The sequence below is a fragment of the Lampetra fluviatilis genome, chromosome 73, assembly GCF_964198595.1.
Source record: "Lampetra fluviatilis chromosome 73, kcLamFluv1.1, whole genome shotgun sequence".
NCBI classification, from domain to species: Eukaryota; Metazoa; Chordata; class Hyperoartia; order Petromyzontiformes; family Petromyzontidae; genus Lampetra; species Lampetra fluviatilis.
In genome coordinates, this window is record NC_136347.1 from 2,422,840 (window position 1) to 2,448,531 (window position 25,692).

The 25,692-nt window shown below is 47.1% G+C and overlaps 2 protein-coding genes across 4 annotated transcripts; one reads left to right on the plus strand and one right to left on the minus strand.

Moving 5' to 3' along the window:
• Nucleotides 1-1,068: 1,068 nt before the first annotated feature.
• On the minus strand, nucleotides 1,069-11,320 carry LOC144953231 (uncharacterized). Of its 2 annotated transcripts, none has more exons than XM_078883789.1 (6): nucleotides 11,180-11,320; nucleotides 7,437-7,491; nucleotides 6,131-6,315; nucleotides 5,398-5,599; nucleotides 4,471-4,672; nucleotides 1,069-3,301 (listed from the first exon to the last, which is right to left on the minus strand). In XM_078883789.1, exons 2-6 carry the CDS (start codon nucleotides 7,474-7,476, stop codon nucleotides 3,220-3,222), a joined length of 711 nt encoding a protein of 236 aa, XP_078739915.1. In that variant the 5' UTR covers nucleotides 7,477-7,491; nucleotides 11,180-11,320; the 3' UTR covers nucleotides 1,069-3,219. The 2 variants fall into 2 exon arrangements, with proteins under 2 accessions (XP_078739915.1, XP_078739916.1); XM_078883790.1 differs by having other exon boundaries at nucleotides 7,437-7,488; nucleotides 11,180-11,318.
• Nucleotides 11,321-18,225: 6,905 nt separating this feature from the next.
• LOC144953236 (uncharacterized) lies at nucleotides 18,226-25,682 on the plus strand. Of its 2 annotated transcripts, none has more exons than XR_013640778.1 (5): nucleotides 18,226-18,316; nucleotides 20,370-20,554; nucleotides 21,914-22,090; nucleotides 23,555-23,752; nucleotides 25,000-25,682. XR_013640778.1 is itself a non-coding variant. In XM_078883805.1 (5 exons), exons 1-5 carry the CDS (start codon nucleotides 18,277-18,279, stop codon nucleotides 25,074-25,076), a joined length of 702 nt encoding a protein of 233 aa, XP_078739931.1. In that variant the 5' UTR covers nucleotides 18,226-18,276; the 3' UTR covers nucleotides 25,077-25,682. The 2 variants fall into 2 exon arrangements, 1 of the variants encoding a protein (XP_078739931.1); XM_078883805.1 differs by having other exon boundaries at nucleotides 21,914-22,115.
• The last annotated feature ends 10 nt before the right edge of the window (nucleotides 25,683-25,692 follow it).

Consider the following 25,692-nt stretch of genomic DNA (forward strand, 5'->3'; position numbering starts at 1 on the left):
AACTTCAAGGACGGTGCATATCATTATCATCATCAGAGTTGTTTATTTTTGTTTGCATTTTGACTGCTTGTGTTGCGGTTATTGCAAACATGATGCCTTGAATAAAGGTGTCAGTTTTGTACCAGTTTAAAGGGTAAAAACCTACTACTAACGATTTATTCCCGGCGTGTCAGCAAGCTACTAATACCCGAATCGGTCCGAGTCAGCAGGGCAGGTCTAACCTATCTCCCGATGGTCTAAACCCGATCTACCTCGTCTACTTGGAATTAAACTCCCTAGGATCTTACGCTAAATCCCAACTCTGCATGTCAGGAATGACATCCCCCCCCTTGCCCCTCCCCCCTTTCTTACCTATATAACCTCTTACCACGGCATCTCTCTCCCACTTCAGCAAAAAAAAACGTTTTTCTTGCCGTGGTTTTCCCACCTGACGATGATTGCTTGTGTAGCAATCGAAACGTCGTGATTTATTTTATTTTTACGAAGCAAGTTTAACATTTGTGTTTTAATATTACTTATTTATTTAGGGCCCCTTTATAACAACAAATGCTCCAGGCCCCGCACGAGCTTCATGCGGCGCTGGGCGTGAACGGGGGACGCGGCGGGCGGCGCTGCCTTTCCCGGCAACTGACGAGGCCGCGGTGCCCACTTTGTCGTCGTGTCCCTCACGGGGGGCGGCTCACCCACGCAGCACCGCCCAGTGGCGTAGCTAGGATATTTTACGCCCAGGGACGAACTATAAAATTGGCGACCCCCCCCCGTTTAATCACATACCAAAATGCAATTACATGACATGTAGGCTGTGTGGCGGGATATATAAACTTTTAGGTTGAGGTGTAGATTTGTGCAGTAGTTTCAGGCTGCCGCGCCCGCCGCAATAAGTTATAATGTAACCTTGTAAGCCTCATTTTGGCGCCCCTTTACCTTGGCGCCCAGGGACATATGTACCCCCCTAGCTACGCCTCTGGCACCGCCACGGCATTCGTGTGGACGCACCACACGAGACGCGCCGTGCCACTGCACTCGCATTCAGCGCGAGGAGACATCAATGCGGGTTTTACACGCAAACAATGTTTCAGTTTCATTTATTAGGTAGAACCCTGCGAGCCATGCGGCTCTTCACTCGGGTGCAACCGCAACAAAACAAAAACACGAACAAGAAACATCTTAAAGTGACTAAAAGCAACAGAAAAATCCTGAAAAAACAGTAAAGTCTTCGAGAATAAACACCGTTTTTCAACGCTGTGTGCAAAAAAATCCCTTAAGACAATGTAGATTAAAGTTATCAGGCCAACTCTGTACTACAACAAAAAACATGGCAAGACCAAACCGTCCTCAACATCACCAAAATAAAGCCACAAAAACAATGTGACAGTGATCATAGGAACTATGATTCTAATCCAACAACAAATGATGTACATAACATGTACGACCAAACCCCACAACTGGCTTCATGAGTCACTCCATAACAGCAGGAGCATCAGTAGCAGAATACATTTCTCAATACACCTTTAAAGATCAGCACACAACAATCAAAACTCAAGATCATACTTTGCAGCGGTCATCCGGAACGAAACATTTGATTTCAGGCCATTCTGAAAGGCAGTGGCAGCTAGGGGTGTACAACTCCTCTAGAGCAGTTTTGAGAGAAGATCTCCCAGGTAGTGATCCAAGTTGCAGTTTATTGGCAATAGCATTCCAGACCCTGGGGGCATCAATAGAAAAGTCCCTTCCTCCAGTATGTGTACGGCAATAAGGTATGTGAAGCTGGTAAATGAGCGAAGACCGTAGGCGACACGTGACAATGTTTGACGTAGATAAATATATTGCATTCGTGATCCATTTGAAGACGTTACCGCCTGGCTTCATTTGAAAAAATAAATATGGAATTTTAAAAATCTATAAAGATAAGCTAGTATCCAAAACAATGCGTGCCCTCTTCCAATATAAAATTCCCTGAGGTTTGTTGCTCAATGCAATACAGTTGGTACAACACTTTAGCAGTTCCAAGGCACAGACGGTTGGCAACAATTCATGATCAGTAGCAGCATCGTAGTCAATAGTCAGGAACTCACAGGGGTTGAATCGTCACATTGTCATCCAAAAAAAATCTTATTTGGCAAATCGCTCGTGTATTCTATTCCACTGCTAACAGCTGCAGTGCAAACGTTACATTGGAATACACGAATGGTAAAGTAATCGTAGCTTACATCCAAGGCACTTTACACGTGGCACAATGAGGTTAGCTAAAGGTGATTTGGTGGCGTGTGAGAGGAGGGGAAAGAGGGGAGGGGGACAGGGATGGCTACGGGGAGGATGGGGGACAAGGAGAAGAGGTGGGGGCCTTGAGGGAGGAGTGTAAACGGGGAGAGGCGGGGAACCGTGCCGAGTACTCCGAGTGTAACAAACCGTCTCAATCGATCAGTCGATGCATCAAAACTTGACCAGCACACATGTAAAGTACCCTACACACATCATCGATCGGTACCATCACTCATCACCATCATAGTTATGGCCACCGGATGGGCCACGCGAATGTAGAACGAGCGGCAGCATTGCGTAGTCAACACTGGACCCTGCCACAGGAAATGTAATCGCACTGGCCAGCTCACTTCAACAGAGGTGGGCACGGATATGCTCGGTCTGGCTCGCTGTGGGTTCAACCGAGCGGCAGAGCCGACCCGTTTTCAGAGGAACGTGTCTCTGTGCACATCGCTAAAGTGGTTACGTTGTTCACGCGTCTCAAAATAATTCACTGCTTGCTGCTGTTGCTGCCCGTGAGGGTGTTCAAGTAAACTGCAGATTGTAAATATAAAAGATTTTGATCCCATGCACTTTGATCAGATTGACAGCGATTACCAAAACATCTTCACAGCTGCCATTGTGTTAGCCCTGCCCTCGTGCCGATTTGGACGATGGCACTACTGCAACCCTAGGGGTCCCCTCCTTCCTCGGGGTCTCTATTGCCACTTAGAGGTCCCACCCTTCCTAGGGTTGACTACCACCTAGGAGGGTCCCTCCTGTCAAGGCCCCCAAAGCGAGCCCCCATCCTTGTGAGTCAAACTGTGCACGAGATTGAGGCAGAAGAAGCAACAAAACTACAAGTAACAAAACAACTCTATTCTAAATGCAGTGCTGGAAACGGCGTAAAATTGCTCGGGGTTCAGTAGTGCTCACGATGGGGAGGCCCCGGTCTTCACGCCTGGGTGATGGTGCCGCTCATTCCACAACTCCTTTGGAAGGTCCCATCAGCTGTCCTCCCTCTGCTACACTCTCTCCTGAGACTACGGATGAAGTGCCACTGTAAAACGAGAAACAAAAGCATCCGTGAGCGAACCACCTGGTAACACGACAAGCCATTCGACTAAAGCCCCATGTAAAACCCCGGGGGTTGAATAAAATCGGTAACGACTAAACCTCATCGCTTAATACAATCAATATTCACTTAAACAAAAAACCACGATGGTAACGCACTTTATAGCTTAATATAAATCGTGGTTGCTTGGTACCACAGAGCCACACGAGGCAGGCAGATCAGTTAAATATCCACTTGGCAGTCAAGATGCTTTTAGGCACTGGGTCATCGGACTGCGGTTGGAAAATGCCTTGTCCACGTTCACTCATCAGGAGCTGGGTAGGGGGGGGGTCGTGGTGCCTGGGCTGGAGGGGGGGGGGCACCTTCGGCAAGGCCCACTGAGCTACGTCGCTCTTTATCAGAAGCAACCACCTGGCCATCACAAATGATATGCTCGACGCAGTGCCTGATATCATCATCATCATCACGTGGGGAATGTATAGGAGTGGCCAAAATACTCTAAATGCGTGGCGACGTTGATTGTACATGTGGAGGGGAAAAACCTGAGGAGTGGGAAGAAAATGCACGTGACCACCACGGGGAGAGAGAGAGACACACAAGCTCCAAATACACAGCAAGCATCAGGGTGGGGATCGAACCCACGACCTCCTCCATATGCGGCGAGGTCGTTAAAATCTCATAGCCACCGTAATGATGAGAGAGAGCCTCAAAGACTCAAAATATACAGCAACAGGCATCGCCGGGGTCAGGATGGAACCCCACGACATCCTTTGTACAGGCGAGGTAGTTAACATCTCATAGCTACGGCGTTGTATCTTGCTGACTCGCCCCCGACTGGACATCTGTAAAAAAAAATTTTCACAGCTCATCGGATTCCTCCGGCCTGAATAAAGATTCAGATTCTGTTGCCGCTGACACAGCCGTTGATAAAAACATCGTACGAGTCAGCCAGGAGCTCGGTGTTGGCTCAGCATCCCCAGCACAGCCGCTGTGAACCCAGAGCCAGCGGTGCACGAACGTGAAACCTCGTCAGTGACACCGAGTGGGAGGCCACGGAGAGAGCTCAGCCCGTCTGCCCACGTCCACGCTCATTCACCAGGGGCTGGGCTGGGCTGCCCGGGTGCCTGGGCTGGAGGGGGGGGGGGGGGGGGCACCTGCGTGAGCGGTGGCAGGGCCCTGAAGACCGACAGCATTTCTTCTTCTTCCAGACAAAGACGGAGACGATGATGATGATGATGATGGAAATGACGGAGATGACAGGCAGGACCCAGGCAGCCACCACCGCTCCCTTGAGTGTGGTCTCCTCTCGAGGGGCGAGGGTGGCATCACTCACGCCCCCACCGTGTGACCGTGGGGCTGCAGAGACACGGAGACAAAGAGGGGGGGGGGGCTCAGCGTGACCCCCACTCGCACCCAGCACCACAGCCCCACTCAGCGACGCAGCACGGCTTCACGTGCCACAATCAAAAGCCCGATCCACGTGCATCACAGATTCCTGGCTGAGAAATCACTCAGCTCTGTACAAATCCCCACTCCAGCCCTGCACCACAGTTTTTCCATAACCCTTGACCTCCCGGGCCTCAACCAGTTGAATCTCGTGCACCGTGCAACGTAAGTTCCCCCATAATCGCTTCATCCGTTTTGAACAACGTCGTGACGAACGGTGCTCATTTTATTTTCTTATATATTTTTTATCTGACAAATTATAAAACAAGAAACTAAATCATGAAAGTTGTAAAACGAACGTGCATTCTCCATTAAACGAGTGCTTTGCTGATTGTTAAGGCGTATAAATTATACCACATCCTCATATTCCGTGCATTATTCACTGCATAACTGACATCGCGTGTCAGCATTAGAGGACTCATGGCAGGCGCATGATGAGTGGTCAAGAACGCTTGAGTAGTCCTCGTCTTTATGCGTGCGAAAAGTATAGCAAAGCAAATCACCAACATAATGAATGTGAACAAGCTAATACGAAATAAACATGCTGCCAAAGTCAACTAGTTATCTAGTTGTTGAGTTTTATAGCGACAAGGGTGGCTGTATCAGCTACAACACCACGCTCAGCTCTTGTTCACCTGCAGGCATCACGTTCAGCAGCACCTCCCCTTGCACCACTGTGTTTTCCGTGTTACATCGGCGACAGTCGATGCGGCACAGAGCCACGGGGCCGAGGCTCCCGGGGAAGCTGGGGATGCCAATGGAGCAGTCTCCCGTCAGCACGTCTCCCGCAGACTTAACTTTACTCAAGGGGTGCATTTCATCCCCCGATTGATAGATCTGCAATGACACAAACCACAATATGGAACGTCAACCACAATGGCACACGATACCCACGGTAAAATCGTCCTGAATGCCCCTGGGCTCGTTGGATGTCGCTAGCTCAGCAGACGTGAGCTCGGTTACCGCCTAGATGGGACACCTCCTGGGAACACCAAGCGTTGTAGGCTTCGGCTGCAACGCGACAAGGGGATGGCAAAATATCAATGTTGAGTTTGCGTAGCGTGTTGAGAGTGGGTCTACCTGTGGACTTGAATCTGTGTAGAGTATTGCGTGTAATCCCCCTCGTATTAAACACGAGTTTCATCAGGTACTCTGGTTTCTCTCGACATGAAGCCAGACTCTCATTAATGTACCTTCATTGGGAAAATCTCAGAGCAGTGACTTCTTGAAATGGAGTTGTGAGACTGATTGGGACATTTCTGGGTAATTAAAGAGCGCCACGTAACTTTGTTATTATCTGTTACGTGTCGACGTAGACATCAAGTACGGAGACAATTATTCACGGTTGACATGAAATGCGGCAGTCACCTTCTTCATCTCTCTTCTGGTCATGTTCTCTGCGTAGCGTCTGGGCATCGTGAACCACTGAATGATGATGTGGCCCAGGCCGATCGACGGTGGGGAGAAGGAGCAGGGAAGAGTCACGTTCTCTCCCTCCCTCACAGACAGACTCTGCGGAAGAGTGATCTGGAGCATCGCAGTCGATGCCGCATCTACAGGGAGACCGGTCACACTCGTTATAGACACAAGAGTATCCCTCAGTTTAAAAGACAGTTTTTTTGGGTGAAATCGCGTAAATATATAAATGTGTCGTTAAACCCGCCACCACCCGACACAGCCAATCAGTAAGGTTTGTTACGTAAACAGAACGTGCAAATTCGTCACTAGTACAGCACACCGGTGTGTTGGAGTGCAAAAAAACAACATTTACAATCTAAGTACGATGTTTCGCCAGTAATTACAACCGGCCTCATCAGGCGACAGATATTTGTGGAGATATCCTCCTGTTTCGTTCCTTAAATAGAGGGGTAGATGTGATGACAACACTTGTGAGCAACTTCTTGCAAGAGCTGATGGAGCGCATTGCGTTGTAGCTTCCATTGAGGTCGTAGTTTTATTTATCTATTCTCCACAATTACAAATGTAGATGGTGTAGCACCCCTGTGTTTAAAGGCATTTTCAAGATCTCTCTGTGACCCTGTTACCACTGCACGAACCTTTGCAGAGTGGCGTAATAAGTGTAAGCGATGTCTCTGTAGATTAAACGACATTTGAGTAATCGGAATGGCTTTTCCCTTGACTGCCAATTAATACTAAAAATGTGTTTCAGACATTCATTCCAAATCTACTCCTAACCTAAAAAATATGCATCACGTATATCCCAAAAATAATACTAAAGAACATACATATTAAACACGATTGAATAAAAAATAATTGAAGCATAAATAATCAGCCCTTTGTGAAGGTGATGTGTAGGCGTTGCTGTTGTGCACTGTGGCGTGACGCTGTCGCCGATGGGTGATGCAGCCTCCCATGCACTTCTTGTATGACGATGTCATGGTGCATGCCGCAGTGAAATTTCGTTCACGTGGAAATTAGATTTTCTTAAATGAAAAGAGTTCATAATTTGTCAATTTCGTTTAAGGAGAAATTTCGTAAACCGAACCATGCAAATAACCCAACCCGGCAATAGATACCCATAGTCATCAGGGTCGGAATTGAACCCACAACCTCCTGCATTCCAGGTGAGGGAGGTAACAGTGAACACTCACCTGGCTAACGAAAGGGCACCGTCCAATGTGTGCTGGGTGAGTGGCTCTGGGTGTGAACTCACCCAGAAGGGAGATGAACACTGGGATGAGGACCAGCTTCATGGCCGGCTCTGTCTGCTGATGATCACAAAAGACAATGAGTCATTAGTCCATCTCACGGCCTTACTCCAATGGTTCATGCTCCCTCACTTTCACATCACTCCGCTTCTACATCTTTTCACCTGTAACATCAGCGATGAGATTTATCTTTTGAATTTGGTTTTCCCATTTGCAATAATATAAATTATTACTGTAATCGTGCTGCATGGGCACTGGTTTACGAGTGAAAGAAAACGATGTTCTGGGTATGCCAAGGCACAGTCATCCTGTCCCCGAATCACACCCCGAGCCCTGCTGCCTGAACTGGACACTGCAGTCGAATCCTGCACACACAGGCGCGACGGAGCATCTGGTTCGTATGGATGCTGAACTTCTTTTGCGCCGTACGGAGCCAACCGTAGCTAAGCGGCGTTGATGTTGCGTAGGCTGGGAACCTTTCAAAGAAGAACAAGGAGCAGACAATTTGTTTCGTTTTTCTTCTTGACACATCTCACACACAGAGATATTTGTAGACAAAGATCTCCAGTATAGTCTGAGCAGACTGTTGGGGCAAGTGAAGACCGGAACGGCACACGAGGGGGTGGGTGGCTGGCACCACGCCCGGCCGCCTTTGTCTCCCCAGCGGCGATGTTCACTACACTACACTGCAACACCAGGTACTAATTTGAGGCTGAGTCGACCTGGGGGAGGCCCAGGACCGGTACAGATAATCGTCACTGGTGTTGGCCGTCAGCAGGAATAGAAACCAGATCGCCGGGTTCGTAGCGCAGCGTAGCGCTAACCACTCCACCACCGCTCTCCCCTACCCACACACCAGAGGTCGCAAACGGGTTTTGATTCCTTACCCGTACCCGGCCGCACCAGGGTCGCAAATGGGTATCCGTACCCGGCCGGGTACGGATACGCACCAGGGTCGCAAACGGCTACCCGTACCCGGCCGGGTACGGGTAGCCGGGTATCGGGTAGGGTACGGGTATCGGGTACCCGGTTGCGACCTCTGCCACACACACACACCTACACAGCCACACACACACAAAGACAAAGATACCCCATACAGCCTTAACAGACTGTCGGGGCAAGTGCTGTTAGCGAGCACCTATGAAGGCCGGCACTGTGGAGCACGAGTTCGATTCCTGCTCACCGCCAATAACAGTGGCGAATATTTGAACCGGTCCTCGGCATCCCCTAGGTCGACTCAGCCTCAAATCTGTACCGAGTGGCGATGTGTAAAGAACGCCACTGGGGGAGACAAAGGCGGCCGGGCGTGGTGCTGGCCACCCACCCCCTCATATCGGAAGGTTCCGCTTCTAAACCATCCGTCGGCCTCTACCAACTCACGCCTAAGGAAGGGGGTGTTCCCGTTAAGATGGCACCCACTACCCCGACCGGGACTCCGTGGAGTTTATACCAACTAATCGTAAACAAAAACAACAACTTGCTATGGTGTTGACAGTGCAGTAACGCGTGTATATTGGCGTGCCACTTCGATATTCGCCGGTGTAAATAGTCGACAGTACACGATAGTAGAACGTCTACGTACATCAGATAAACACCACGCTTTCGCGAGCAATATCATCCGTATTGTAGGTTTTTTGGAGGGTTAGATCGCGTAAATATAAATTTGTCGTCAAACCCGCCACCATCCGACAGAGACCATTGTTAGTAAGGTTGTAAATGCCGAGATTGTAAATGTTGTGGATTTGCACCCCAATCTGTACTCGTAACTTCATTGGAACGTTCCGCTTACGTGACACAAAGCTTACCAATTGTCTGTGTCGGGTGGCGGCGGGTGTGACGACACATTTATATTGACGCAATCTAACCCCACACACACAAAACCCAAACCTAGAGTAATACAGAACTACACGGGACAGTTCCTATGATCACAGTAACATTGCTTTTATTTTGGTGATTTCAAAAGTTTTTTGGTTTGGCCATGTTTGTTTGTTGTAGTACGGAGTTAGACTGATGGCCTTAATCTAATTTGTCTTGTTGTTGTGTTTTCATCTTCTTGGTTCTTTTGGTAAAGTCACGTAGAAGGGACGTAATAAAAATAAAACATAATAAAATTCTCACGACGTTTCGGCCTCAACGCAAGCAGCCGTCCTCAGGTGAAGACCAGGACGGCTGCTTGCGTTGTGGCCGAAACGTCGTGAGAATAATTTTATTTTTTATTATTTTATTACTTCCCTTCTACGTGACTTTACCGAAAGAACCAAGAAGATGAATCCCTGCAGTCACGAAAGCTTTAAATAGAAAGTTGTTGTTTGACTTGCATCCCACTGAGATTTCTGCACACAGCGTTGGTGTACCGGTGCTTTTTTATTTTTGCTGTTTTTTTTCCCTGGATTTTCTGTTTGCACTTAGTCACATAGTCACTTTAAGATGTTTTCTTGTTCATGCTTTTGTTTTGTTGTTTGTTGCGGTTGCACCCGACCCAAGAGCCGAATGGCTCATAGGGCTACACCGAATAAATGAAACTAAAAATCGCGTGGTCGAACATTACCCTCCCCCCCAGCCCTGCGCAAGAATGGACGCGTCCGGTTGCACGAGGACGCCATCTTTACGGGGTCGTTCCCCGCTGCGCTGAGCGTTGTCGTCTGCGTGAAACCTCCCGCACGGGAGGGGGGGGGGATTTGTGTAGCCGTGTGCGACTCGGAGATGGTGGGGTGGGGAGGAGGTGAGTGAGTGAGTGAGCTCTTCGATCACGACCGCTCTTGCTTCGACTGCTTTACAACGAATCCCGCTTCGCGTTGTCACCATCACCACCATCACGATCGTCAACAACCACCAACATGATCACCACCATTATCATCACCACCATCATTAACACCATCATCACCACCATCGTTAACACCATCACCACCACCATCATTAACACCATCACCACCACCATCATCACCACCATCATTAACACCATCACCATCATCATCAACACCACCATCATCATTAACACCACCACTATCATCACAATCATCATCGTTGCCGCCCGCTGCCCCAACTATCGCCTCGGCAGACTGCCGGGTGTGCAAGCGCTGTTAGCGAGCGCCTATTAAAGGCCGAACAGCACACGAGTGGAGGGCGCCGTCCCAACGTTTTGAGTCACTCCCCCCACCCCCCCGGCGATGATTTCAGACTCATTTGAGGCCGAGTCGATCTAGGGGAGGCCCAAACGTTCGCCTCCCCACCACGAGCCCCGGGCTGGGGTTGAGCTCCCACTGGTTGCCGCTAAGGGGCGGTGATGTGGGACAAACGCCGTTCTCGTCGCACTCCCGACCACCATAACAGCGCCTCGCTCCTCTCAAACCCCCCTCACTGCGGCCCCCCCCCCTCCCGTCACTGCGGCCCCCCTCGATTCTCACGTGAACGCGGCCTATCGAACCTCCGATCTCGCCTTGAGTATTTCCCCGACGGCACGGGCACGGACGCGGCCTCTTCCTCAGCTAGTCAGGCCTCGACCGCTCTGCGCGCCCTGCGCCCCTCCTCTGCGTCCTCCCTCCCCTCGACGCAACCCCCTCGGTGCCCCCCTCAACACGACCCCCTCGGTGCCCCCCTCAACACGACCCCCTCAACGCGACCCTCTCGGTGCCCCCCCTCCCCTCAACGCGGCCCACTCGGCAATCGAGCCTCCTATCTCGCCCGAGCATGTCGCGACGTTCGCGACGTTCGCGGCCTCTTACTCGGCGACAAGCAAGGCCCTCCCTACCTGTCCTCGTGTCGGCCTTGTCGTGGGGAGACGCCTGCTCCTCAGCTCTTCCACTGCCAGGCCCGGCTCGGCTTGATCTCCGGCTCCGCGTTTCGCACAGAAGATTAAATGGCCCAAATGCCGACTGTGTTGTGAAATGTGAAAGTGGGCGTCCGTCAATGACGTCACGCGCTAGGGGGAGGGGTGAGAAATGTGACGTCCCATCAAAATGCGCAACTTTAAATAAATATAGACAACCCCCCCGCCCACCTACGCATTTCCCATGAATATGCTAAATTCCTCTTGATATGCACATTCTTTTTGTTAAGGCGCTCTTCCACCTCCAACCCAGCTTATATATAAGCTCCTAGCTTGGCAGTGTCTCATTCTTCACCTGAAGACGGCTGCTTGCGTTGTAGCCGAAACGTCGTGAGAATTATTTTATTATGTTTTATTTTTATTATTTTATTATTTCCCTTCTACGTGACTTTACCGAAAGAACCAAGAAGATGAATCCCTGCAGTCACGAAAGCTTTAAATCGAAATATAGACAACACGTTCTACTTAATTAAATAGACTTTTAATAAATGTTTTCTCCAACAACATCAGAGTGCAGCGCCACATTAAATACGCACTGCAATGACAATAGTTTACAGCGATTTGAAGCGTGTTTTATTTTGGGGGGGGGGGCAGAGTTTTGTGACGTCATATTTGAGGGGGGGGGGTCTGATTTTTTTGTACCGCCGTGTGACGAGGGGGGGGGGTAAAAAATCGTCTAAAAACGCGTGACGTCATTTATGTACGGCTCCTTTGTGCTGTTCGCTTTTTGGCGTCCTCGGGTTCAAGTTCATTTATTAGGTGTAGCCCTGTGAGCCATTCGGCTCTTGAATCGGGTGCAACCGCAACAAACATGAACAAGAAAACATCTTATAGTGACTAAGAGCAAACAGAAAATCCAAGAAAAGACAGCAAAATATTGCAGAAAAAACACCGTACACCAACGCTGTGTGCAAAAATCCCAGCGGGATGCAAGTCAAACAACAACAACCACAAGACAACTTAGATTAAGGCCATCAGTCTAACTCTGTACTACAACAAACAAACATGGCCAAACCAAAACACTTTTAGAAAATCACCAAAATAAAGCCATAAAAGCAATGAAACAGTGATCATAGGAACTGTGACCGAATTTTCACAATCTTCTTCTTCCTAGCGTTCCCGCTGTGGCGCAGGGTCCGCTTTTCGGCATTGTCTTCTCCATTTGGCTCGGTCCAGGGCATCTTCAAGGGATGCGTTGACCGTCTTCATGTCTTCCTTTATTCGATCCATCCATCGCTTCTTCGGACGTCCGCGTGGACGGCGGCCCTCTGGCTCAATTTTCACAATAAACGGCGTAAACAACATGTACTACCAAACTCTGCAGCCATAGCTGGCTGCATGAGTCACTCCACAACAGTAGGAGCATCAGTCGGAGTATCAACATTTTTCAATGCACCTTTAAGATCAGCGCACTCGGGTGAGACTATGCCCTTAAAGAAGGCTGTCTCTGGCGTAGGCCAATCAGTTGAAAAACAATGCCCGTGCATTAATTATCAGAGCATGTTTGTTTGCGTGTTCACAAGTACGTGTGGTTAATGAAGACATGATTCCTTGCAAAAGGTTTAATCTATTTGGTGTTTAAACATCTTAACACAACTCCCCGTTTTATTGCCAGAAAGGCTAAATAGCTACTAATCTTATTTTTCCCGTATTTTTTTCATTTTCACTGTCCACTACTCACGCTCGTGACACCTACGAGCTGTAGGGGCGGAGCTCTGTCCACTCGGTGGTGCTGTTGGTATTCACGTTCAGCACCACGAGTTGGGAGTCTCATCCCTGCAGTTCCCTGTTGTGGTGCCACATCTTTTACCACGTTATAGTGATAGGTTTTTACCCTTTCAACTGGTACAAAAACTGACACCTTTATACGAGGCATCATGTTTGCAATAACCACAACACAAGCAGTCAAAATGCAAACAAAAAGAAACAACTCTGATGATGATAATGATATGCACTCTCCTTGAAGTTGATTGGTCCACACCCGAGACAGCTTTCTTAGAGCCTAGTCTCCATTGGTGTTGGACCAGATGACGCCAAAAGGCGTACAACTCAAAAACAGCGCACTATCAGAGTATTGAGAGCTCGGGTACCAGTTGAAAGGGTAAAAACCTATTACTATATTTTGCCACTGGTAATGGAGGTCTTATAGTGTAAATTTTTACCACATTGTGTTTCACTGCAGGAGGACGAAATGAATCCCGTAACAGAATTAATGATAAATTGTGTTCAATTATAACACTGGTCAACAAAAAAACCCATTTTTTTCTGGCCTGGACTTTTGCAGCTGTTTTAGACTAATTTCAGGGTGCTGATTCCAAATCTGATCTCTGATTTGCTCTATCACATCTCATTTTTATGCTATCGGCATACCCCATTTTCATTGATTTTGCCCGAAATTAACTCTGTCACTTACGATTGCAAGTTGTTGCGAGTCAGTGACTGCTTTAGTGTTAAAATATGGTGCTGTATTTTTAGGATAGTGTGTTTATAAAAATATCATTTTATGTAGATACCCACATTTATTTTATATTTCTCTTCTGCAGTTTTTTTTTGAAAATGCAATATTTGATATCTCATAAACCTGATGTGATATACAAAAACTGATGCCAGATTTGGAATCGGCACCCCAAAATTACCTTAAAATCGTTGGAATACCTTATGCCAGAAAAAGTTTGTTGACCAGTGTAATCGATGATCGACTGGATGAAGGAGGTCGGGGGTTCGATCCCGACGCTGTATATTTGTAGTCTGCGTGCATCTCTCTCGTCGCTATCACGGTGGCTAGGATATGTTAGCTACCTCGACTGCTATACAAGAGGGTTCAATCGCGACCCTGTATACAGTATTTGGAGTTTTCGTGTCTCTCTCATCATCATCACCACGACGCGGCAGACTACGAAACACGGCGTGGATCGACGGAAACGCGGAGTGGAGCGGCAGGCGTGGAGCGGCTCCGCACCACGGCGCGCTCCGGGATCCGGAAATCCAGTTCCATTGCGCGGGTCCGGCCCGGTGACCCCACCCCCTCCTCTCGACCCCTCCCCTCGACCCCTCCCCTCGACCCCTCCCCTCGACCCCTCCCCTCGACCCCTCCCCTCGACCCCTCCCATCGACCAGCCAATGAGAGCGTCGCCCGGGAGAGCCGTTGAAAATTTGAATTTTTATTTTAATTTTCTGCCGCGCCGCTGCGGCATCTGTGGGGATCCTCTTTGGATTGTGGGGGTCCCCTCTGGATTGTGGGGGTCCCCTCTGGATTGTGGGGGTCCTCTCTGGGTCGTGGGGGGGGGAATCCCCCGTGCGTGGCACCCCCTCGCGTGCGATTTGAATGAAAAGTTTTCATCTTGATTTGAAGTTTTCGTGACTGCAGGAATTCATACTCTGGTTGATTCGGTAAAGTCACGTAGGGTAGAAATAAAATAAATCACGATGTTTCGATTGCAACACAAGCAATCATCATCATGTGGGAAAACTACAGCAAGAAGTTTTTTTTTTTAATTTATAATTCAAATTCTTGGATCTTTCGGTAGAAGCCGAAACGTCGTGAGAATGTTATTGTTTTATTTGTATTATTTCCCTTCTACGTGACTTTACCGAAAGATCCAAGAATGTGAATCCCTGCAGTCACAAAAGCTTTAAATCGAAATTAATCATTCATGAAGACACCAAACACCAGCTGCCTTCAAAGAGAGAAATAAATAAAGTGAGAAATCCGAAACGTTTCGAGCAAATGTAAATAGTTCGTGAACATTTAGCCCAAGACAAAGCCTGCAATACCCACTGATAAACGAATTCCCATTATTCATTGTTAGTTTTCATTGTTCAGAGTATTTGGCTGCTGTACAACTAACTGTTTCAATCTTGATTTGAAGCTTTCGTGACTACAGGAATCCATCCATACTCTGGTTCTTTCGCGACCAATATTATTCATAATAAAGGATTTTAGCTTAGATCGCGTCAGTATAAATGTGTCAAAATCCTCCAGCATCATCGGGCAAATCGCCCGATGATGCTGGATGTATTAACCAGCGAAACGTCGAACTACTCAGATTTTAAATGTTGTGGATTCACTCTTCAACACGTTGCTGGGCTTAAGTAGTTCACTACACACTACACTATACACTACACTATACACTACATACTATGCTACACACTACGCTACACTACACACTACGCTGCACACTACACTACACACTACACGACTATACACTACACGACTATACACTACACACTACTATACACTACTATACACTACACTACACACTACGCTACACACTACATTACACACTACACTATACTAGTTACTATTTGGCGTTTTGTTTATGTAACAAATCCCTTACCGATTGGCCGTGTCGGGTAGTGGAGGGTTTCGACACATTTATACTTACGCGATATAATCAAAACCTTTATTATGAGTAAATGGAATAGTTACGTTTTTCAGGGTATTATTATTCCTCATTAGTATGTAATATTAAAATACAATATTATTCATTACCAGTATACATTATAATTATCAGTATGCATTGTAATTAATTATCAGTGCTTCAATATATAAGTATGAATGGATATTCATGATTAGTATGCATTATCCATTATCAGTATGCATGATTAATTATCAGTATTTTCATTCGTTATACGTATGAATTATTATTTAGTATAATTATGCATAATTCATTTTGGGTATGCATTACTTCATAAGATTACAGTATTAATTTCCACTATACATTATTATTAATGATCGTATTGCTTTATTATCGGCATGCATAATTGTAAGTTTGAATTATTATTCATTATAAGTACTGTATGCAGTATTGTGCATTATTAGTACAGGTAGTCCTCTACTTACGATGGAGATGCGTTACGATGACCCCATCGTAAGTCAAAAATATCGTAAGTCGAAGATGACCCAGCCTACCCAGGAGTCTTAAAGAATGGTGATAATTTAGCAAAACAGAGCAATTTACAATACCGTACTGTATAAACTATATACTTGTATGTATGTATTAATTACAATACTGTATTGCACAGTAAAATGTAAAGTAAAAAAAATAAGGTAAATTCTTAGCCTACCTATATGAACTGCAATTTAATAGAAAATTAATTTCACGAAACAATCCTGTCTGCTATAACAACTTTTAACATGCATACGTATCGTATCGTGGTAACCCAAAAATGAAATCGCTAGAGCTACCTATCATATTTCGATTTAAAGCTTTCGTGACTGCAGGGATTCATCTTCTTGGTCCTTTCGGTAAAGTCACGTAGAATGGAAATAATAAAATAATAAAAATAAAACATAATAAAATAATTCTCACGACGTTTCGGCCACATCGCAAGCAGCCGTCCTCAGGTGGAGAACAGGTCTGTCGAGAAGACAGCGTCTACGTATCACACATGCATTGAACGTATCGTAACGTATCATTGTACTGTACTCACCAAGATTCTGTCCGTCGTCTGCATACTTGAACGATGTTAGGTTGATGGCTACATTAACTTCGTTGTCAGAAGAGGATTGCTATGATAAATCAGCAGGTTAATCAATATCGTACATTGTACGCTGCTGCGTTTGTAGTACAGAGTTAGACTGATGGCCTTAATCTAAGTTGTCTTGTGGTTGTTGTTGGTTGTTTGACTTGCATCCCACTGGGATTTTTGCACACAGCGTTGGTGTACGGTGATTTTTTTTCTGCAATATTTTGCTGTCTTTTCTTGGATTTCTGTTTGCACTTAGTCACATATTCACTTTAAGATGTTTTTTTTCATGTTTTTGTTTTTTGTTTGTTGCGGTTGCACCCGATTCAAGAGCCGAATGGCTCACAGGGCTATACCTAATAAATGAACTTGAATTTGCCTGCGTGAGATCGAAATAGCGTAAGTCGGACCATCGCAACTCGGGGACTACCTGTAAACTGTATTTGTAATCATTAGTATGCAGCATTACTCAATATCTGTCAGCATTAAAGTGCATTATCACCACGCCCTACGAACCCAGCCACCCGAGTTCGATTCCCGCTCACGGTCACCAACACCGGTGACGATAATCTGAACCTGTCCTGGGCATCCCCTAGGTAGACTCGGCCTCAAACGAGCACCTCGCGCGGCATTTGAAGCAAAATGTCGTGTGGCCGGCCAACCACCCACACCCCCTCGTGTGTCCAAACAGATGCTCGCTAACGGACGTACCAACTACATCTGTGGCAAGGGGTGTGTGTACGAGGGTGGTAGCAACCACATATGTGGACACAAGGGGGCGTATTCTTTGGTTCTTACGGTTAAGTCACGTACTGTAGATGGAAAATTCGAATAAAATAAAAGCAAAAAACCCACGTTTCGATCGCAACACAAGCAGTCTTCAGACAGAGAGAAAATAGGGGGCAAGCCTCCAAATGCAACTGCTTCTAAGGGATTCGTCTTGTTGGTTCTGTCGGTAAAGTCACGTAGAAGAGAAATAATAAAATAACATAATAAAATACAATTCTCACGACGTTTCGGCCACAACGCAAGCAGCCGTCCTCAGGTGAAGAACAGGTTTGTCAGAAAGACAACAGACCTCTTCACCTGAGGACGGCTGCTTGCGTTGTGGCCGAAACGTCGTGCGAATTGTATTTTATTGTTTTATTTTTATTATTTCCCTTTTACGTGACTTTAACGAAAGAACCAAGAAGATGAATCCCTGCAGTCACGAAAGCTTTAAATCGAAATTCATGCATATAAGGGCTTCCAAAGTTGTGAGTGGGCGGAGGATTCGAGTTGCGAGGAGGAAAGCTGTGGCCGTTAACAGCATTGGCGGGGCAGCCAATGCAAATGTGGGAGTAAAGCGTGGGATAGAGGTGGAGCTGAGTGAGAGGGGCACAGTCCAAGTGTGTTAGGCAATGGGCAGAGAGAGGGGGTGGAGATAGGGGTGGAGATAGGGGGAGAGAAGGGGTTGGAATGTGTGGGAGTTTCCCAGCGCTATATTTGGGCTTGTTTACACTTGCAGGCTGTATTGCTTTGGTCTGTTTCAGTGGCGCAGGAAGGAAAATATGGGATTGGTGTGGACTGCCCGATTCGTTGCTCTACTGCGTGAGTGCTCGTGTCACTGCGTGTTTAGTGTTGCCAGGTCATAATCACCGTCATAATCATCAACAGTGCACCTAGCATGGCACAAGCGGCGCGAGGACGTCACGGTCACTTAGAGACGGGTGTTGTTGCTAGTGGGGTGTTTCATTCGGATAGCTACGACCTCGGTGCTGCGTGGAAGCGATTCGTAAAATAATGCATTGTTTAAATGCATGTCAATAAAGGTCACCATATGGTCTTTGGGCCAGACCAGATATCGATACCACCCAAGGTAGTAACACTTCAATGGTGCCATTTTATTTGTTACACCAACAGCAGTAAAATAATACGTGATCAGCTTTCCAGCTGTTTAATTTTTCTCGCAGGAAACCTGTTTTTGCACCTATCGCAATCACGCCTATTTGCCTGGACGTTACAAATCAAACATTCCAACACCTCTGCTGTTAATTAAGACAATGCCTAATTTACAAAATTGATGTTTGTCCCCAAGACATGTATTTCATACATATTCTTGCGTTTATTCACGCTTGTTCTGTTTCTAGATACTCGTTTGCTCATGATCTATTTACTGGCACGTGAGGCAAGTACTGGTGCTTCTGTATTTCTGTTCAGTAAAGACATCTAAAGTGCTAACTTTACCCTCAGTGTATTGTTAATGTACCTGTTAAGATTATCAGTTTGTCAATTTTTATATATTTTTTTATATTTTGCTTCTATAAATTGTAAACTTTCATAACATGCACACAATTATTACCAATAACTTTGTTATTACCAATGACTTTAAAATCATAAAACTAACTTTATATTTTAAAAATAGTTATTTTTATTTTATAAATAGTTTCTACAATTTTATACAAACTTTACCAAGTAAACAAAGCCTTAAATTAGCGTTTTTCTGCATCTTTCATTGCAATTTGTCTCCGCATTTTAAGAAATAACCTAGTTGAGTTGCATATCATTGATACGTTTATTCTCTGGAGCAGATGTCTAGCTTGGTCATATAGGGCTATTTACTTTGCTGCAACACAAGCAATCATCAGGTGTGATGATGATTGCTTGTGTTGCAGTCGAAACGTGAAACGAGAATTTTTTATTGTTTTATATTTGTATTTTATTATTTCCCTTCTACGTGGCTTTACCAAAAGAACCAATAATATGAATCCCTGCAGTCACGAAAGCTTTAAATCACAAATATAACTCTCAAATCTCATTGCTGCTAGCATCACATTTTAGTGTGCTGATCTTTAAAGGTGCATTGAAAAAGTTTTGATTCTGCTACTGATACTCCAGCTGTTATGGAGTGACTAATGCAGCCAGCTATGGCTGCAAAGTTTGGTCGTACATGTTATGTATATCGTTTATTGTTAAATTTGAATCACAGTTCCTATGATCACTGTCGCATTGCTTTTGTAGCTTTATTTTGGTGATTTTGAAAACGTTTTGATCTAGCCATGTTTGTTTGTTGTAGTACAGAGTTAGCCTGATAACTTTGATCTAAATTGTCTTATGGTTGTTATTGTTTGACTTGCATCCCACTGGGATTTTTTGCACACAGCATTGAAATACGGTGTTTTTTTCTGGAAGACTTTGCTGTTTGTTCCCGGATTTTTCTGTTATCAGGCCACTGATAATGTATTTATTGGCCACTTGGGGAAGTGACCACAGAACCATACACACGCGCATCGTCTCGAGCTGTGCATTTATTGTCCCCCCCTCCGTACATCCCATGAGCACGGTTGGCTACGTACAGTGCGAAAGAAGTTCAATAAAAAATCATTCAAATGTATAATTGCGCATTCCGTCCGAGGATCCCATTGTGCATTGCATGGACATTAACAAACAAAAACAGAACCCAGGGGGCAACCGACAAAACTAAGGAGGGAAGGTCACTTTCAAGAGATGGGGTTTCAGAGCAGACAATCCCTGATTATGTTGTCCAAGGAGAGGATTAAAATGGAGCGCGCAGCAAAAACAGCGGATAAACGAGTGTGAGCAGCAGTCTCTGTGTGTTAGACATCTGTAGCGGGTGTTAACCGGTCTCTCTCTTCCCGTGCAGATGTGACATTTGCCGCAAAGCTCCAGCTCTCTCTGCCGGAAAAGCTGTACGTGACGGAGGGAGCGAGCTTGACTATCAATTGCTCCTTCTCACCACCACCGACCGACCTGAATTACATCATTGTCAAGTGGTCTATGATGCCCACGTACTACTCGGAGAACATGTCCATGCACGACATCACCAAGGTGACTGAACGGTGACCTCCTCCTCAGGTCTAACTGAACAACTGCCTCTGTGCGCATGTTACTGCTTGCACTGACACTCCGCGGTTTTGTTTAACCAACGGAATGTTATTTGTCTGTGCTTGTTTTTGCCCTGGAGGAACAACTGTACCGTTTAATAAGAATCTTGTTTTACGAAGTTTTACGAAGTTTTGGCCGATTTCATAATTGAATGGCTTCCTATTGGGGGGAACTGGCACACCCAAGGGACAAGCCATGTGCACAAGGAGACTGTAAAGTTCCAAACAAACACAGTAGACTCAATTATCCGCACTCATAGATCGGGAGGACAGCTACGGATAATTACAAATCGTGGATAATCCAAAAATATTACTATTTTCCATGCATCTCTGCCAAAAAGCACTAGTATAGGCATAAAATATTGATCGATGATGCGCATGCTCACCACCACCCACGTGTTGTTCTCCCGTGGCGGCAGCAGAAGCGTCATCGCGAGCAGTGCGGTGACGACGCTGTGCAGCAGGAATCTCGTGTGCCACAGATCCGGTAGCTTTCATAGGCGCTGCTGCTACTCGCTACGAACAGCACTTGCCCCAACAGCCTGTTACGGGCTATAGGGGAGGAATCTTTGTCTTTGTGAGGGGGGATGAGTAGAGGGGGAAGGTTGGGTCGCAGTGTTAGCAGCCCCTTGTACTAAACTATTAAACTTAAATACATATTAATTTTACCAGTTGCGTAAAGCCCCACTTTTTCAGAAGCGACCCCTGGCTATCACAAATGAGAACCCAAACCAAGTGGCTCATCATCATCATGTGGACATTTTATAGCAGCAGCCAAATGACTCTGAACGCGTGGTGACAATGTTTCTAAATGTGGACGGGAAAACCCGGAGGACCGCTGAGAAAAATCTACGCGACCATGGGGAGAGAGAAAGAGATGCAGACTTCAAATATACAACAGCAGGCGTCTGGATCGGGATCGAACCCACGACCTCCTGTATGCCAGGCGAGGGAGTTGACATCTCCTAGCCACTGTGATGATGAGAGAGAGAGACGCAAACTGAAAATATGCAGCAGGCGTCAGGGTTGGGATCGAACCCACGATATGTACACCAGGCAAAGTAGTTAACATCTCCTAGCCACCGTGGCACCGCATAGCTAAACCCAGCGAGGTTGAAGGGTTTATTGTACTGCTATCTCCTGGTCACCTTGCAGTACCTTGTACTCTAGAGGAAGTCTCCCATCCAAGTACTCAACCCTACTTAGCTTCGTCCTCGTACGAGAGTTTTTGTGTTGCGTTCTGGTAAATTGCATGTTTGTGTGGTGTTGCGAATTGTGGGTTGTTGTTTTTTTCCTGTTGCAGATCTACAACTCAGGAATCGAAATTGCCAGTACCGGAGTGGCCACGTTTGTGGGCAACGTGGAGAAGGGCGACTGCTCCCTGAGGCTCCTGTACGTCTCCTCGAGCCTCCACCCCGTGTTTAGGTGCCAGGTGATCTGCGGACGGTGCAACACGGAGAACAACTTGGTGGAAGGAGAGGTGATGCTGAATGTGACGGCCGCAGGTGAATAAGAGATTGGGCCGTGTGGTCCCAAAGCCCACTTGCAAAAAGGGGGGGGGGGGGATGGTTTGTTTATATATCTACGGGAACCTTTTTGCCGGTATCAAGATGATGAAAAAAAGAATAGGCTGATTTGCACCTTTCCGGCATGTTTTACCACACGCATGATGCGTGGTCAATGCAGATTTGACGATGCCTTGCAATAGATGTGTCTATTAGGCGTTTGAACAGCTTAAAAGCAGCTGTGTTCTTGCCTGAAGGGGTTAAGCAACCTCTTCGTTTTTCATTATCTTGATACCAGTAAAAAAAGATCACATAGATACAACTGCTCGCCCGAGCTATTAATGCTTTGATATTTGCATTGCCTTTGTGCCGTTCGTCTTTTGGCGTTCTCGCATCTAACACGGGTGGTGCAGATACAAGGCTAAATAGAAAGGCTGTAGCCCTGGTGTAGGCCAATCAGCTGGAAGGACAATGCCACAAGTGTGATGTGTGGTTACTGTAGATTCGATAATGCCTTGTGATGCTAGCTTTTTGTGTTTATTTGGAATTTGAACATCTTAACACGACTCCTGCGTTATTTCCGGGACTGCACCTGAAGCCGTGTTGAGTGAGTGGTCTCTCCCTGCTGCACGTGAAGCCGTGTTGAGTGAGTGGTCTCTCCCTGCTGCACGTGAAGCCGTGTTGAGTGAGTGGTCTCTCCCTGCTGCACGTGAAGCCGTGTTGAGTGAGTGGTCTCTCCCTGCTGCATGTGAAGCCGTGTTGAGTGAGTGGTCTCTCCCTGCTGCACATGAAGCCGTGTTGAGTGAGTGGTCTCTCCCTGCTGCACGTGAAACCGTGTTGAGTGAGTGGTCTCTCCCTGCTGCACGTGAAGCCGTGTTGAGTGAGTGGTCTCTCCCTGCTGCACGTGAAGCCGTGTTGAGTGAGTGGTCTCTCCCTGCTGCACATGAAGCCGTGTTGAGTGAGTGGTCTCTCCCTGCTGCACGTGAAGCCGTGTTGAGTGAGTGTCTCTCCCTGCTGCACGTGAAGCCGTGTTGAGTGAGTGTCTCTCCCTGCTGCACATGAAGCCGTGTTGAGTGAGTGGTCTCTCCCTGCTGCACGTGAAGCCGTGTTGAGTGAGTGGTCTCTCCCTGCTGCACATGAAGCCGTGTTGAGTGAGTGGTCTCTCCCTGCTGCACGTGAAGCCGTGTTGAGTGAGTGGCGTCTCCCTACTCCTGCATTTGAAGCCGTGTTGAGTGTGTGGTCTCTCCCTCCTGCATGTGAAGCCGTGTTGAGTGAGTGGTCTCTCCCTGCTGCATGTGAAGCCGTGTTGAGTGAGTGGTCTCTCCCTGCTGCACGTGAAGCCGTGTTGAGGCCGTGGTGCTGGGTGTGAGTGGGGGTCTCGTTGAGCCCCTTCTCTGCCACCGCGTCGGTTCTTGACGCCACCGTCCGTGTCTCTTCAGCCCCACAGCCACGCGGTGGGGACGTGAGTAACGCCACTTTCGAGCTTGAGGCGGTGACCTCGAATGCATCGCTTTTTTCCTCCACGAAGAGGACTGGACTGATGGCAGCGGTGGTAGCAGTGGCGGTACTGGGCTTGATAACTGCGGCTTTCGTCAAGTTCAAGCACCGAAGTCTGGGAGCTCCGCATGCTCACACAGGTGCCCTCCTTTTGATGCAGCCATTTCACGTGAACAGGATCCAGGCGACGGGCGCTCTACTTCCCTGTGTTGGGGCGATCCGAATGCGCAGCAATCGGCCATTGACCTTGCTCACATCTCTGGGAAAACGACCGTTTTTCTTGGTTCTTTCGGTAAAGTCACGTAGAAGGGAAATAAAATAATAAAAATAAAACATAATACAATCATTCTCATGACGTTTCGGCCACAACGCAAGCAGCCGTCCTCAGGTGAAGAACAGGTCTGTCGGAAAGACAGCGTCTGCTTGCGTTGTGGCCGAAACGTCGGGAGAATTGTATTTTATTATGTTTTATTTTTATTATTTTATTATTTCCCTTCTATGTGACTTCACCGAAAGAACCAAGAAGATGAATCCCTGCAATCACGAAAGCTTTACATCGAAATAGAACGACCGTTGTTTATTACAAAAAACACTAAAACCTAACCTTTATTTGACCAGGTAAAGGTCCTGCTTAGCTATGTGGTTTTTTTTCAGAAGCGAACTGGGTATCACAAATTGATATAACTCAACGAAGTGGCTTATCATCATCATCGTGCGGAAATTTATAGCAGCAGACAAATAATCTAAACACGTGACGTTGATTCGAGGGAAAAACCGGAGGACCCTGAGAAAAATCCACGCGACCACAGGGAGAGAGAGACACGCAAACTCCAAATATGCAGCAGGCGTGAGGGTCGTGCCCGAAACCATGACCTCTTGCATACCAGGCGAAGGAGTTAACATCTCATAGCCACCATGATTATGATGATGAGAGAGACGCAAACTCCAACTATACAGCAGCAGGCGTCAGGGTCGGGATCAAACCCACGACCTCCTGTATACCAGGCGAGGGAGTTAACATCTAGCCACCACGGCACCCAATGCCTCGTCAGCAGGCTCTGTACACAGCAGAGATCCAATAATTCACAATACAATCGCTGACAAACGAACTGTGACATCTTTTGACGAACCACTGCCTCATTGCTGCGACCGTCAAGCTGAAGCTCAAGAGGGCGATCCCACAAGGCGAACACAGTGGTGAGATGTTAACTACCTCGCCTGGGGTACAGGAGGTCTTTGGTTCGTTCCCGACCTTGACGATGTCTGCTGCTGTATATTTGGAGTTTGTGTGTGTCTCTCTTTCCCCATATGAGACATTAACACGTGACACCAAATGTGGAATACTGTGCAGATTGTTAAAATCCCGTTCGTATTTTCTGTTTGTCAGGGTCTGATGATGCTGCTGATGATAGACATCATAAAGATCGGACTGCTGGGCCTGACGTGAACATCAGCTCCGTTTGACACGACACCCCCTTCCACCCCACTTTTACGCGATCAACCCTGAACATTCTCCAAGCCACGCTTTGGAGGCCAAGAAGGGGGCCAGCAAAGGCCCCCCAGGGGGGTGGGGGGGGGGTCTGACTCCGTGAGTCTCACAGTGGGCGTCGTTGTCCCACGATTGTCGACCCGCTGCCAAACTCTCCTCCCGAACGAAATATGGAAACTTTTTTTTTATTTTACCAGATAAGGCCACACTGAGCTTGAGAAGTCACCTGGCCATCACAAATGATAGCTGCTCAACGAAGCGGCTTATCATCATTGCGTGATAATTTATTGTGGCAGCTGAATTACTCTTGAAACATGTGGCGACGTCGATTCTAAATGTGGAGGGGGAAAAAAAACGGAGGACCCTGGAGAAAAATCCACGCGACCACGGAGAGAGGGAGAAGACACGGAAACTCCAAATATACAGCAGGCGTCGGGTTCCGGATGAAACCCCCGACCTCCTGCATACCAGGTAAGAGAGTTAACATCTCCCCAACTCATTTCCAACATTGACGATTCAACACTCTCGGCTGCTGCCGCCCTTGGGCACCGTCCGGCTGTCCATGGCCTGCTTTTGAAGGCGGTCAACCAT

What these genes read in the sequence shown, in the direction of transcription:
- LOC144953231 (XM_078883789.1), bottom strand. Translation starts at nt 7,476, where the DNA reads ATGAAGCTGGTCCTCATCCCAGTGTTCATCTCCCTTCTGG. An exon ending in CCAGAAGAGAGATGAAGAAG is followed by an intron (nt 5,600 to 6,130) that starts GTGACTGCCGCA and finishes GTGTCATTGCAG; the next exon opens with ATCTATCAATCGGGGGATGA. An exon ending in GCTGAACGTGATGCCTGCAG is followed by an intron (nt 4,673 to 5,397) that starts GTGAACAAGAGC and finishes GTGTCTCTGCAG; the next exon opens with CCCCACGGTCACACGGTGGG.
- LOC144953236 (XM_078883805.1), top strand. Translation starts at nt 18,277, where the DNA reads ATGGGATTGGTGTGGACTGCCCGATTCGTTGCTCTACTGC. An exon ending in CCATGCACGACATCACCAAG is followed by an intron (nt 20,555 to 21,913) that starts GTGACTGAACGG and finishes TTCCTGTTGCAG; the next exon opens with ATCTACAACTCAGGAATCGA. An exon ending in AGCTCCGCATGCTCACACAG is followed by an intron (nt 23,753 to 24,999) that starts GTGCCCTCCTTT and finishes TCTGTTTGTCAG; the next exon opens with GGTCTGATGATGCTGCTGAT.